Genomic DNA, 15,727 nt, shown 5'->3' with positions numbered 1-15,727 from the left:
CATTTAAGAAAAGGCTAGAAAAGCAACAGATAGGGAATCTGCCACCTGGGCGACTGACCTAAATGCAGATCAGTATTGATTGATTGAATTTAATAATAACTTACGAATTTGCGAAAAACTATAACTATAATATCGCTTTTCAGGTTAAAATATTTCTGAAACCGGAATTGGCGATGGTTGGCTTCTTTACCAGAACCCTGAGGTTAGTTGCTACGTAGGAATTTATGTATTAATAAAAGTATGTGATATTTACGTCTTTCATCAGGTTTTAGCCAATGAAGTTCTTGATAGTAAGGAGTTATGTCCACGTCACTTAAGTTAAAAATGAAACTACCGCACCAGTTCAATGTTCGCTGCAGCTTCATTGTTTGTTCCTTAGTTGCGTCAACTAGGATTATGCCACATTAGTCGAGGATAGTAAGGATTAAAGTCTGTACTAGACTTTGTAGCATATCCGGTGGTAAAATATCTTTGTTTCTTTTCAATGGATGAAGCAAAGCAAAAACCTGCTTACATATATTTTTAGTATGTTCCGTCCAATTTATTCAGTCATAGTCAAGCCAAGTTTTTTCAGTGTTATACTGTAAGGGATCATTGTATCGTTTATTAGCTGAGGTGGAATGAGAAAACTGTTGTTCACGCGTAAGAACTTCCGAGAACCGACAATGATTGCTTGCTTTGATGGGTTTTCCTTGATGAAGCCTGTTTAATAGTGCGTATTCACTTAGTTGTTTCAAGTCTGAATTTATGTTTTGCGCTGGATTTGATATTTCACTTAACTTACTTTTCAGTGGCTATATATTTCGGTCGTTGCATTTAAGTGGTAACTGCATGACTTTAGCCTAGGTGAGATGTCAATGATGTACAACGAAAGAAGTAGTTGTCCCAAACACTACACTTTCCTAGATCATCATTCTAAACTATGTTCAAGAGTTGTTAAACGCTGCCAACGGTCATTCAAATAAGATGTAAACAACTTGAGAACTGAAGAGTCGAACAAGAAAGATTTGATTTTACTAACTCATTGTTATAAGTCTATTGTGTCAAAAGCACCACCGAAGTCCAACAGTGTTAGTACTGTCACTTGTTGTTCGATAGCGAGTCTGATGCCTTCTATACGAAGATAATTGAGGATCAGGTTTCATAGGTACTGCAATTACTTTTGTGAGTTTTCAGAGAGATGGAAAGGCACCGATTTCAAGACAGTAGGCTAGTTGAATATCAGCGTGACGTTAGAATGAATAGCATACATAATATTATGGGTGAAATATATAGGAATATCATCTGTACCTACGGCTTTAAATTTAATTGAATAGAGCACTTTCTTTACTCGATTGCTGGAGACAGCTTGGGAAGTAAAATGAGGGCGATTAGGTGATAGTGTGAATGATTGATACACTTTTACGTTTGGCTGGTTATTTGGAATAGGCGGTATTCTATCTTCTGAAAAATATGTATTAAACTCGTCAGGAGGAATAGTTGGCTCTGGCTGTCGCTGCTGACCTCTCATAATACCAAGTGAGTGAAGTTGGTTCCAAGCATTACTTGTGTTTAGCTTACCCAAGAGAGTTTAAACATTATTAAAACAGCGGTAACGAAACAGTATGAAATAGTCTTACGCCACTGGGCAGTTCAAATAAAATAATTATTAACATATAATAATTTCTAGTTTTCGGCTTTCGAGTAAAGTAGTCGTTCAGCGAATAGATATATCACAAGCAAAAAAGTTTGGCTAATGGTCCTTTCTCCTTCATTGCTACAGTTTGTTCTACGAAAAAGGTAACTGAAGTGTATTTACCAGAATCCTCAGTTCTTGTGACCTCAGCATCTCTCTGGTTCTTACGCCTTCTCTCTTCCAGGACCTGAAAATAATGAGTACAGTTACGTCAATTGAATGCAGTCATAAAGGCAAAGTGTTCTTATTGATAGGAGGCTGAAGAGTCTATTATAGGACTGAACAACTAGAGTGATGGTGATGATGATGCTTCTTGTTGTTTAAAGGGGCCTAACGTTTAGGTCATTGGCCCGTACCTAGAGTGAAAAATGATGCGTAAAATGAGAAAGATAATTGGTTATTCAAAGAAATCCTTTCCTGTTATTTGGTAGCTTAGTTGATTGTTTCATACAAACTTGAACTTCGGGACACAACATTTTTACTTTTATTTCATTACCTGAGCGTAATTCCTGACAAGCAGATCGAATTCGCCAGTTGTAATTAGCAATCTTAACTATTAATGAAGACATTCAAGATGCTGACCACACGACACCTCATAATTTGTAGGCCTCCGGGCTGAGCAGCGGTCGCTTGGTAGGCCAAGGCCCTTCGGGGATGTAGCGCCATGGGGTTTGGGTTAGGCTAGACACACGAGAAGCTTTGATTCCTTATGCACTTTCTTTCACCGTAGGTCATACTTCATATCACCCTCTCCGGACTTAAACCTCTAACAAAGGCGAGTCTATCACGTCATATCGAAACGCCTTGGCATATTTGTTCACTGAAGTTTATAAGTCAAACAAATCTCTTTTAAGTTTAACAGTGGTTTATTTCATCAACTAAAGCTTTAAAATTTGATTTGTTAGTCAATAAAAGTCTACTTGTAAACCCTTACTCGCCGACTCGCACCGGAAATTGATTAAAAATCACTGCCTTTGGTATCTCTTAGAAAGTGGCTTGCGAAAGCCACAGGTCGTTATTTCTGAGAACACACTAGTTGCTTTCAAGGTAACTGCGTGAAGTCACGCAGTCGTTACTAGTACTCTAGTCCTTGAAAAATCTAGAGAGAGAGAGAGAGAGAGAGAGAGAGAGAGAGAGAGAGAGAGAGTGTATGAATTGTGTTGTGGATTTAGCAGACGAGAAGCTTTTATTTCTTTTGTACTTTCTTTCACCGTAGGTCATACTTCATATCCCCGTCCCCGGACTTAAACCTCTAACAAAGGTGAGTTTATCACGTCGTATTGAAACGCCTTGGTATCCTTGTTCACTTAAGTTCATAAGTCAAACAAATCTTCTTTAAGTTTAACGGTGGTTATCCTTCACATCCCCGTCTCCGGACTTAAACCTCTTATAAAGGTAAGTTTATCACGTCGTGTTGTAACGCCTTGGCCTCTTTGGTTTCATTACCCGAGGATGTTGTTTGCTGCAAGAACTTCATAACCCAAGAGTAAGCAAATTTAGATCCTCATTTAGCCCAAGGGTAAGCATGGCTCCTCCCAGAGCAGCGTTGTAAGAGGAGAACTTGGTTACGATCCCCGACTCCACCATCATTTAAAATTTATTCAAGAATCTGGAATGAGATTTGTACTATCTCGCGGGACTAACTGAGAAGATTACGACCCCGGTCTAAAGAACTGGCCTTTATGCGACTGTGCTGGATGCACGGCAGGCCGTTGGGGACTTGAAAGTGTCATAGGTTAGTTTGATTTGGTTTCTTTGAGTAGCTGGTTAATTTAAATCGTTGATAAGTTATTGTTAGAAAATACAATGTTTTATAACATTCGTGGTGTGTGTTACTGTAGTCACGTCCTAGTTCGTAAACCATGGACAACGGCCAAGTGGCCTAATAAGTGGTCCTGAGAGTCGGGATACCAGTTGCTACGGAATGGGAATGGACATCTCGGACATATTCTCATGCATAGCATTCCATGCGCTCCGGCAGCTAGGGCTATACAATCCACCGGTGGTCCCTAACCCGTTAGAGGAGAGATCCTCACTTGGACTATGTGCAAGTAGGGTAGCATCCTGCTTCATGAATTTACCGAGCTCAGAACATTTTAAACAAGCCTCGCACCTATGGGAGTAACGGAGTCCCACTCCCATATGACAGGCGAGGAACCCCTTGGAAACAACTTGGCGAACGAAATGGAATTCGATGGGGAGCTATCAACATTAATGGGGCTTACGGAAGAGAGAAACTAGAACTGGCTGAGTCAGCAAAGAGGATGCATCTGGATGTGCTAGGAGTAAGTGATATTCGCGTAAGTGGAGATAAAGAGGAAGAGCTAGGAGATTATAAAGTGTACTTGACGGGTGTTAAAAAGGGAAGGGCAGAGTATGGGGTAGGGCTCTTTTTCAGGAATACCATTGCACGCAACATAGTTTCTGTTAGGCACGTTAACGAGTGAATGATGTGGGTAGATTTGTCAGTTGGAGGAATTAGTACGAGAATTGTCTCAGTGTATTCACCATGTGAGGGTGCAGATGAGGATGAAATTGACAAGTTTTATGAAGCATTGAGTGACATCGTAGTCAGGGTCAACAGCAAGGATAGGATAGTGCTAATGGACGATTTCAATGCGAGAGTTGGAAATAGAACTGAAGGATACGAAACGGTGATTGGTAAATGTGGGGAAGATATGGAAGCTAATGGGAATGGAAAGCGTTTGCTGGACTTCTGTGCTAGTATGGGTTTAGCAGTTACGAATACATTCTTGGAGCATAAGGCTATTCACCGCTACATATGGGGGGCTAGGGGTACCAGATCCATAATAGACTATATCTTAACCGACTTCGAATTCAGGAAATCTGTTAGGGATGTACACATTTTTCGGGGATTTTTCGATGAAACAGACCACTATCTGATCTGTAGTAAACTAAGTATCTGTAGGCCTAAGACAAAGTGAAATCTGCCTATAAACGAATAAGGATAGAAAATTAGGCAGAATTACATGGATATAATTAGTAGGAAGTTCCAAAGCGTGGACAGTAAGCAGGTTCAGGATATAGAAAGAAAATGGGTGGCATACAGGGATGCTGTAATAGCAACAGCAAGGGAATACATAGGAACAACTGTGTGTAAAATTGGGAAGAAGCGGACATCTTAGTGGAATTATGAAGTAAGAGCAGCTTGTAAACGTAAAAAGGAGGCTTATCAGAAATGGCTCCACACAAGGGCTGATGCGGACAGGGATACATAGATGAAAGAAACAGAGCGAAACAAATAGTTGCGGAATACAAAAAGAAGTCGTGGGAAGATTTTGGTAATAACCTGGAAAGGCTAGGTCAAGCAGCAGGGAAACCTTTCTGGACAGTAATAAAGAATCTTAGGCAGGGAGGGAAAAAGGAAATGAACAGTGTTTTGGGTCATTCAGGTGAACTCATAATAGATGCCAAGGAATCACAGGACAGGTGGAGGGAATATTTTGAAAATCTTCTCAATGTAAAAGGAAATCATCCTGGTGGTGTTGCAAACAGCCAAGCTCATGGGGAGGAGGAAAATGATGTTGGTGAAATTACGCTTGAGGAAGTGGAAAGGATGGTAAATAAACTCCGTTATCATAAAGCAGCAGGAATAGTTGAAATTAGACCTGAAATGGTGAAGTATAGTGAGAAGGCAGGGTTGAAATGGCTTCATAGAATAATAAGATTAGCATGGAGTGTTGGTATAGTACCTTTAGATTGAAAAAAAAGCAGTAATTGCATCTATCTATAAGCAAGGGAACAGGAAGGATTGCAACAACTATCGAGGTATCTCGTTGATTAGTGTACCAGGCAAAGTATTCACTGGCATCTTTGAAGGCAGGGTACGATCAGTCGTTGAGAGGAATTTGGATGAAAACCAGTGTGGTTTCAGACCACAGAAAGACTGTCTGGATCAGATTTTCAGTATGCGCCAGATAATTGAAAAATACTACGAGAGGAGTAGACAGTTGTGTTTATGTTTCGTAGATCTAGAGAAAGCATATGACGGGGTACCGAGGTAAAAGATGTTCACCATACTGGGGGACTAGGGAATTAAAGGTAGATTATTAAAATCAATCAAAGGCATTTATGTTGACAATTGGGCTTCAGTAAGAATTGATGTTAGAATGAGTTCTTGGTTCAGGGTAGTTACAGAGTTTAGACAAGGCTATAATCCTTCACCTTTGTTGTTCGTAGTTTACATGGATCATCTGCTGAAACATATAAAGTGGCAGGGAGGGATTCAGTTAGGTGGAAATGTAGTAAGCAGTTTGGCCTATGCTGACGACTTGGTCTTAATGGCAGATTGTGCCGGAAGCCTGCAGTCTAATATCTTGCAACTTGAAAATCGGTGCAATGAGTATGGTATGAAAATTAGCCTTTCGAAGACTAAATTGATGTCAGTAGGTAAGAAATCCGAGAGAAGTGAATGTCAGATTGGTGATACAAAGCTGCAACAGGTAGATAATTTCAAGTATTTAGGATGTGTGTTCTCCCAGGGTGGTAATTTAGTAAGTGAGATTGAATCAAGGTGCAGTTAAGCTAATGCAGTGAGCTCGCAGTTACGATCAACAGTATTCTGTAAGAAGGAAGTCAGCTCCCGGACCAAATTATCTTTACATCGGTCTTTTTAAGACCAACTTTGGTTTACAGGAGCGAACGCTGGGTGGACTCAGGATATGTTATTCATAAGTTAGAAGTAACATACATGAAAGTAGTGAGAATGATTGCTGGTACAAACAGGTGGGAACAATGGAAGGAGGGTACTCGCAATGAGGAGATAGAGGCTAAGTTAGAAATGAACTCGATGGATAAAGCTGTACGCATAAAGCGGCTTTGGTGGTGGGGTCATGTGAGGCGAACGGAGGGGGATAGGTTACCTAGGAGAATAATGGACTCAGTTATGGAGGGTAAGAGAATTAGAGGGAAACCAAGAGGACGATGGTTAGACTCAGTTTATAACGTCTTAAAGATAAGATGCATAGAACTAAATGAGGCCACAGCACTAGTTGTAAATAGAGGATTGTAGCGACATTTAGTAAATTCACAGAGGCTTGCAGCGTGAACGCTGAAAGGCACAACGGCCTATAAGGATGATGGATGTATGTATAAAATGAGATGGTATGCAAACTTCTTATTCTTCTCCCCTCTTCTTTATTGGAAAGCTAGTTCATCATTTCTAACCTCAGATTGCAGCCCATCTCTTCAGGGAACAACCAACATCTCTACTTTCTGAAGAATTAAAAAAATTAAAAAAAAGCTTTCGAATTCATTTTCTGTTTATTTATAGCACGTATATCCTCTTTATTTCTTCGTTATGTTTTATATATGAAAATGTGAATATATATATCAACGTTGTTTTTATCTTTTTTTTCCATGTTCAAGGGTGTATGACTTTACTGAACGACGAAATCTCAGTTTTTATTATTTTGCCATAGTTCTATTGCAAGTTTGCTCATCTATTTTTCACTATCATACTGGCATAACCGGGGTCTCAGAAAATCTTAGATAAGTCTCCTTTCTCACTTGGTTCTTCAGAATTCGTCAAATTAACATATTCCACATATATTCTGAAATCGACCAAATTTCTTCTCTTCGTCATCCTTAAGACTTTGCGATGAGTTACCACTCACTTAATAGCTCATGATGCTTTGGATATAATTTGTGAGCGAATGGATAGGTTGATTCCTCCAAAGTAGTAATCAGCTTTACGACAGAACCGCTTCCTTCTTACGCCTAGCCATTTCCTATCCCATCGTCGCCGTAAGACCTACCTGTGTTGATGCGACGTAAAGAAAATTTTACCGGGCGAGTTGGCCGTACGGTTAGGAGAGCGCAGCTATGAGTTTGCATCCGGGAAATAATGGGTGCGAACTCCACTGTCGGCAGGTCTGAAGGTGAGTTTCTGTGGTTTGCCATTTTCACAAGAGGCAAATTCTGGGGCTGCACCTTAATTAGGGCCACGGCCGCTTCTTTCCCACTCCTAGGCCTTTCCTATTCCATCGTCGTCATAAAACCTGTCTGTGTTGGTGCGACGTAAATTAGATTGTGGAAAAAAGGTAAAAAATTTAAGTGTAAAAAATGTCGCATATAAGGATATCCTTCAATAAATATTTGCTCCATCGACCTCATGTCTCAACGGGCTTCAGTTAGTTGGAATAGGAAATGAATATCCAGCATAGACTTACAAAGCAGATGACTGAATGTGTAAGTGGTTGTGGAATATTCTGAACAGATATCCATGCACATTGAGATATTCGAAAATAATTTTTTGTTACGTTGTACAACTCTACCAACTTCTAGAACAAAATGACAGCTATTTCCTCTGTTCTTTGCAAGTCACAACCATAAATGAGCACAGTTGGCTATATCGTGAGATTTTTAGGGACCCTGCCTTCCCTAAACGTTCCTTTGATCTACTACTACTACTACTACTACTACTACTACTACTACTACGAAACGTTTTCATTCCTCCCCTGAAGGGGGAGGCGGGCCTCTTAGACGATTACGCCATCTCTCAGACTGGGAGATTTGTTACGGTGAAGGAGATGTGCGGAGAAGGTGAGGGGGTGGGCGGCCGTGGCCTACACTACGAACTGTCCCGGCATTCGCCTTAGTGCAGGAGAATGGAAAACCACGGAAAACCATTCTCAGGACAGCCGACGGGTGGGGCCAGGCGTGAAGTCCAGCCCTGTGCTCCTGTCTCGTCTCCCGAATGCAGAGGCGTAGAGCCACGGTAGAGCCGTGGCCACCTTTCCTCTGCTCGGTTGGCCGGTCAGAGTACAGAACGGTTGGACCACGGGCAAGCCGTGGCCTCTTAAGGCGGGTACTCACTAGTAAGCTGCAACATGCAACGCAACGGTTGCTGCAACCTTGTATAATGTGCACGTTCGTCAAACCTCAACGCGAACACCAGTAGTTCCGCAGCGTTCGTTGTGACACATGCAACCATGTCATCCAGTATACTCGTCATAAGTGCTGTGTATATTCTGCTGCATTACCTAATCGAGGACTACAAACATCCCCGTCGTTGGTGGCAAGGTGACTTTTACAAAGGTAAAGCTAATTCCAGTTTGCTTCTGGATTTGAAATCGCAAGAATTAAGTGTATATTTTAAGAATTTCACTCGTACATCACCGACCGATTTCGAGTATTTATTAAATTTGGTTGAACCGAAGATAAACAAGGGACACGAAATTTAGAAAAGCTATATCTGTTCAAGATAAATTGGCACTTACTTTGAGACTTTTAGCCAGCGCTGACAGCTTCACCAGCTTGCGGTATCTCTTCTGAATATCCAAGCAAGTCATAAGTAATTTTTTTTTTTGCTATTTGCTTTACGTCGCACCGACACAGATAGGTCTTATGGCGACCATTGGATAGAAAAGGGCTAGGACTGGGAAGGAAGCGGCCGTGGCCTTAATTGAGGTACATCCCCAGCATGTGCCTGGTGTGAATATGGGAAACCACGGATAAACAATCTTCAGGGCTGTTGACAGTGGGGTTCGAACCCACTATTTCCCGGATGCAAGTACACAGCTGCGCGCCCCTAACAGCACGGCCAACTCGCCCGGTAGCCATAAGTAAATTTGTACTACAAGTGTGTCAAGCAATCATCAGCGAATTAAAAGATCACATAGAGGTAAGGTTCATTTAATTTTATTTCATTTCATTAAACATATTTTTATGAGACGTCATTGATATTGAAATCATTTGGCACTTCACTGAAGGGTCCCATAATAATATAGAATTGTGATATAATTCTATTAAATTTAGACAGGATTCCTCAGAACACACCATGACCCCTGCGCGTCCTGACTACGAAATGTGCCTGGAACACGTCAACGAACACACTGCGCGCCGCTTTGTGTTCGCCGGAATACCGACAACCAGATGGATCACAGCGCGCTTCACTGCGAACGGTTGCTGCAACGAAGCTCAAGGCGTACTCATTAGAAAAATATGGTTGCAGCAACCGCTGCGTTGCATGTTGCAGCCTCCTAGTGAGTACCCGCCTTTAAGGGACGAAACCAAAGGGCCGAAACCCACTCTGCATCTACTGATCATGAAAGGAAGGAATATGAATATTTCAGATTTATCATTTCGGAGGAGTAGTTTGGTCATTTCTCTACTGTGATCAGCAACAATTTAATATAAGAGTGTTTCTTTACCCTATAACGAGGCTATCCTTCTTTATTTCAAATGCTCACATACATTCTTGGCAAGGTAGTTCCTCGTTGAGTAGCTACTGTGACTATCCCATTCCTCATTTTCATACTTGCCCTCCTTGTGAATCCCGTCAGATTGTTCTTCTGCTGCATCTCTCGTTTGGCGAGGTTGGTGAGGCGGTACACCCAGCTGAACAGCAGCCAAGGGCGTGTCACCCGATACTGCATCAGCACTTCTCCCCTAGAACAATACACAACCACAGTATTTGATAACAGCATCAACTAGTTGGCATAAACTCTTACTAATGAATATTTTCCTGCACAATCAATGACACATCAGTTTATTTCTCCTTTTGCACACAGACAGCGCTGTATCAGAATAACAAAAACAGACACCGTGCCATATTTAATATCATGAGAATATATAACAGAACTTCATGGGTAAAAAATGGAGGCGAAGTGACCCCTGACTTTTTTTACATACTTATCCTTAGACACGTTTTTGTCCTAACCGCTGTACATCACAAATGCAGTGCTGTTGTCATTCTCATAAGCAACTTTGATAATCATTAAGAGATGACTGCAAACCTGGTCTAGGTATTAAAAACAACACCCAAAGTCTCATGACTTTGGTGAATAAAGAACTGAAGAAGCAGACGCTGCCGGAGGAACGTCCGGGCACGTCTAGAGCTGGTGCTAGACGTGACAGTTTACAAATCACCAGTGGCAGGTTGTTGATACAGCAGACACCAGTCGGGTCACCCGAAAAAGCCACAGCTACCTACGCTGATACCCAACAACAACATGTCGGCACCACTGAAAGTGCTTTGCAGAATTCTTCTGCAACCACCAAGCCTGGCCGCAGTAGAAAACGCTTGAGATGGACTCGAGAAATGAATACAGACGTCATGCGTTTCTACTTCAAAGCAACAGACATGGAAAGAAACACGAATGGACACCGAACTACTCTCCATCAGCTGTTTACCAATAAATACCCGTACTTGAATATAACCGAAAAACGAGTAAGTGATCAGTGTAGAACTTTAATACGAAATAGCCTTCTAACGGACTTTGAAATACAATAAATCAAACAGGAAGTCATTGAAAAAACACAACACAAAATCAGGGAATAACTAATCCCACATTTAGGAACTGAAACGAACAAAAACACATCAGCGGATCGCGGGAAAATAATAGACATTATGCAGGCAGCATTTATCAAATGGGAGGACAGCGATCCAATTTCAAGGACCTTTATCCCAAAGCCGAGATCAAATCACAGTACTAAACAGATTATTGATGATGTTAACCAATGTCTGCCATCACTTCTTGATAAAGTAGAAGACCTTACAGACTTTCATCTACTCATATACTGCGCGGCTGTTACTGTGTTAGCACTTTACGACCAGTTTCCCAATAACCAATACTTTAACACCAGTACGAAAAGAATTCCTCAGTGGGAACGACGGATACATAATAAAGGGCTTGCGTGAAGTACTAGGCCTGCTCACAAAGTATGCTTCTGGTAATAAAACTAGAAAAATCACTTCCAAAATCATGAGAAAGAAACCAAACATTGAAAATTCACATCAGGCAAATGCTGGGGTTGTACCTTAATTAAGGCCACGGCCGCTACCTTCAAAATCCTAGCCCTTTGCCATCCTCCGTTGCTGAAAACCTTCGATGTGTTAGTACGACGTTAAACAAACTGCAAAAAGTACAGAAAATATTATAATAAGTGAGAGCATTACAGTACCTAAAGTTAACTGGAGTTGCCCCCCCCCACACACACACTCTCTCTCTCTCTCTCTCTCGCGCGCGCGCGCGCGCGCGCGCGCGAAAAGAGTGCTAGTTTAGGCCCTATTATTTCCTCTTAAAACAATATTCACCACCTCCTCCGTACTAGTTTATCAGTCATTTAGAACAAGCACATATTTGGCGTGTTACAGCTACTGCACGCTGCATTGACCCAATCTGAGCATGGAGAGATACAATGCTACAGTTCCTTGTCCTGGCCTTCATTACCACATAGGATGAAAGTGTCTTTCTCGCTGCAAATTGTTGGCTCTGTTTCATCACACTGTTCATCGTCACCGAGATCAAGAGATGCAAAATGTGCCTCGGATGAACTCTCGTCGATAATCAGACTTACCCCCAACTTGTCATATTGCAAGTTATATATTAAAACTGCAACAAATAAACTCACATTATTGCTTCCCCTGATATCACATTCTGCAAAATTATTATAATAATTAATAAATATGTGTAGCGTACATGGCAAGAATCGAATCGGCGTCCTAATAAGAAAATATCACAAAACACAGAACGTCCTCACACTGCAAACAAGCGGCTCTACTGTTATGGCCGCTCTATAGGAGGCTTCAGATGCTTCCCTCTTGCTGTCGGCAATGAACAGAACACTCTTCTCATTCTCGTTTCTGAATAAAAGTCGTGATCGTAGTTACTTCCCTGATCGGAATTCCCCCGCTATACTCATATATATACAGGGTTATTCACCTAAGATGTTACCCGGAAATAACTTCTAAACCATTAAGGATATCGGCATTCTGTTTTCATATTCGTAAATGTTACCCAGGAGCTTGTATTGCAAAATAATGTGCTGCGTATTCTCATGGGGTGATCAATAACCGAGATATTGATACTAACTCCATATTTTTAAATAGAACGGCACAATTCATACAGCTGTTCTACTCTACCGGGCGAGTTGGCCGTGCGCGTAGAGGCGCGCGGCTGTGAGCTTGCATCCGGGAGATAGTAGGTTCGAAACCCACTATCGGCAGCCCTGAAGATGGTTTTCCGTGGTTTCCCATTTTCACACCAGGCAAATGCTGGGGCTGTACCTTAATTAAGGCCACGGCCGCTTCCTTCCAACTCCTAGGCCTTTCCCATCCCATCGTCGCCATAAGACCTATCTGTGTCGGAGCGACGTAAAGCCCCTAGCAAAAAAAAAAAAAAACAGCTGTTCTAAAAGTTCAATTCTTAAGTGCGGCCAGTATCCAGTATTTGGGAGATAGTGGGTTCGAATCACACTGTCGGCAGCTCTGAAGATGGTTTTCCGTGGTTTCACATTTTCACACCAGGCAAATGCTGGGGCTGTACCTTAATTCTTCTTGCTATTTGCTTCACGTCGCACCGACACAGATATGTCTTATGGCGACGATGGGATAGGAAAGGCCTAGGAATGGGAAGGAAGCGGCCGTGGCCTTAATTAAGGTACAGCCCCAGCATTTGCCTGGTGTGAAAATGGGGAAACCACGGAAAAAACACTTCCAGGATGGCTGAGGTGGGAATCGAACCCACCTCTACTCAGTTGACCTCCCGAGGCTGAGTGGACCCCGTTCCAGCCCTCGTACCACTTCAGGGCTGCCGACAGTGGGGCTCGAACCCACGATCTCCCGATTACTGGATACTGGCCGCACTTAAGCGACTACAGCTATCGAGCTCGGTGTGTGTACCTTAATTAAGGCCACGGCCGCTTCCTTTCCACTCCCAGCCCTTTCCTGTCCCATCGTCGCCATAAGACATATCTGTGTCGGTGCGACGTAAAGCTAATAGCAAAAACAAAGTTCAACTGCGTACAAGTTCAAATATGTACGTATTTTCAAAATAGGACAGTTAGTTTTTGAGATATCAATAAGAACAGAATGCGCTCTTTTGCATGCCGAATCAGACAGCGTGAAGTCGGGCAAGGACATATTGACGCGCAAGCAGGTTCTTGGGTGTGATTCCAGCTACAGAATGGATACTTGGAATGTAAGCATATCTTACAAACGTGATGGGTTTGCAAAGTGTGTATGACAGGCGAACTCATTACAAGACTGGGAGGTGTGATGTTTTTAAAAGGAATAAAATAATTACATTGACTTCAACGGAACATAACGAAAGCTGTAATTGTCACTGGTTTGAGTGTATAGTACATACTACTGTATGAATTGAGAAATAAACATAATACAGAACTTCGGAAGAGCTCCTTCTAGAAAAAAATGAATAATGTCCGAATAATCTCCCTTTCCCGTTGTGTGTTCGCCAGTTATACAATAACGTTACACACCCAGGGTATGTTACGGTACACCACATTATGTGTACGATAGTTTACAGTACATGCCTGGTATCCGTTCTGTGGCTGGAATCAATGCCAGGGAACAGCTTGCGTGCCAATACGTCCTTGGCCGACTGTACGCTGTCTGATGCGGCACGCAAAAGCCCAAATGCGTTCTTATGATATCTCAAAAAGTAACTGTCCGATTTTGAAAATACTTACATATTTGAACTTGTACGCAGTTGAACTTTCAGACCAGCTGTATGCATTCCTGCCGTTCCATTTAAGAATATGGCGTTAGTATCAATATCTCGGTTATTAATCATCCCAAGAGAATAAGTAGCACGTTATTTTACAAGACGCTGGGTACTATTTACGAATATGAAAACAAAATGCCGATATCTTTAATGGTTTAGAAGTTATTTCCTTGTAACATCTTAGGTGAATATATATATATATAAAATATTAAATTTGAACCTTTTCTACGCGTATTTTAAAATGTTCGTGATTTATAAAATACCCAAGTTCATTTTTTGCAGCTTTTAATCCGACGACGTGGAATGACCCGTACGCAAACTAGTGGCGGTACGTGGCCCTTATCAAAGTGTTGGCACACTAGTTTGTAGAAACATGGACAAAAACAATGTATGGGTATTAAAACTTAAATAGAAGCATGCATTTCTAAACTCACACAAATCAATCCTCCCAGTACATCTGCAGATATTACATCTTGTAACACAGCTCTATCCGGCGATTTTTGGCAGCAAAATTGTCCAGAACAGAAGCATGGAATCACGGATTTTTCTTACGGTTTTTCAGGAGGTTCTTCTCAATTGAAATTAATGACAATTTTGATCATCTTTCTTGTATTTGCGTACTTCTTAAATACGTTTTTAGCCGGGCTGAGTGGCTCAGATGGTTGAGGCGCTGGCCTTCTGACCCCAACTTGGCAGGTTCGATCCTGGCTCGGTCCGGTGGTATTTGAAGGTGGTCAAATACGTCCGCCTCGTGTCAGTAGATTTACTGGCACGTAAAAGAACTCCTGAGGGACTACATTTCGGCACTTCGGCGTCTCCCAAAACCGTAAAAGAGTAGAGACGTAAAGCAAATAGCATTATTAAATAAGTTTTAGCCGCTTCATAGCCGAGAAAGATCGTTCGACAGAGGCACTAGTAGCAGGAATAGTCAAAATTAAAGAACAGAGTTTGGTTACTTCAGGTAGTGCCACATTTAATCCTGAATATGTTAAATACTTTTGGTACGAAGAAACGCAACAGAGGTTTCCAAATGGTTCCGTAATCGGTCATCATAACTGACTCTATAATGGAGCAATTCAACAAAATGTCCTCTATTAAGTGAGTCGCGGTTTCCAGCATGGTCCCTAAAAGGCAGCTTTTCCTCTGCCAGGAAACAAACAACATCTATTAGACAACTGACTATATACCTGTTTGCTTTAACTTTTTCATTATATTTTTTCCCGATTAATTTTGAAGGCAATACTTAAGAACTTGTCTATTCTAGTGCTACCGAACTTCCGTAAAGCTATTTTGGAATTAATATGGTCTACCCACTATTCACATCGTTTCCTTGTTAAGAACTGTTAATATCACACACTCCCCCTCGTTCTCCAAACATTTGTGTCTGTTGAAAATAAAATAAAATAAAATAAAATAAAATAAAATAAAATAAAATAAAATAAAATAAAATAAAATAAAATAAAAGGCCAGGAATAAATGACGTACTTTGCCTCTCCTTTCTGTAACCATAGCTGATATACTAGGAGAGGGTTTCCCATTGCCTATGATTTGTTTGTTAGCAGAG

At 41.5% G+C, this 15,727-nt stretch overlaps 1 protein-coding gene across 1 annotated transcript in view; it reads right to left on the bottom strand.

Annotated features, from left to right (window-relative positions):
• The window catches only part of Cyp4aa1 (Probable cytochrome P450 4aa1), a 267,954-nt gene that overhangs the window by 92,935 nt on the left and 159,292 nt on the right, over window positions 1-15,727 (bottom strand). Inside the window, exons 7-8 of the mRNA XM_067140876.2 lie at window positions 9,961-10,087; window positions 1,799-1,862 (exon numbers count right to left, since the gene is read on the bottom strand). Of these exons, the coding sequence (XP_066996977.2) occupies window positions 1,799-1,862; window positions 9,961-10,087 (191 nt within the window). The remainder of the gene's footprint in view (window positions 1-1,798; window positions 1,863-9,960; window positions 10,088-15,727) is intronic.

This window comes from Anabrus simplex, chromosome 2 (genome assembly GCF_040414725.1).
Source record: "Anabrus simplex isolate iqAnaSimp1 chromosome 2, ASM4041472v1, whole genome shotgun sequence".
Taxonomy (NCBI): Eukaryota; Metazoa; Arthropoda; class Insecta; order Orthoptera; family Tettigoniidae; genus Anabrus; species Anabrus simplex.
Note: the sequence above shows the minus strand (reverse complement) of the source record. Positions and strands in the feature narration are given on the sequence as shown.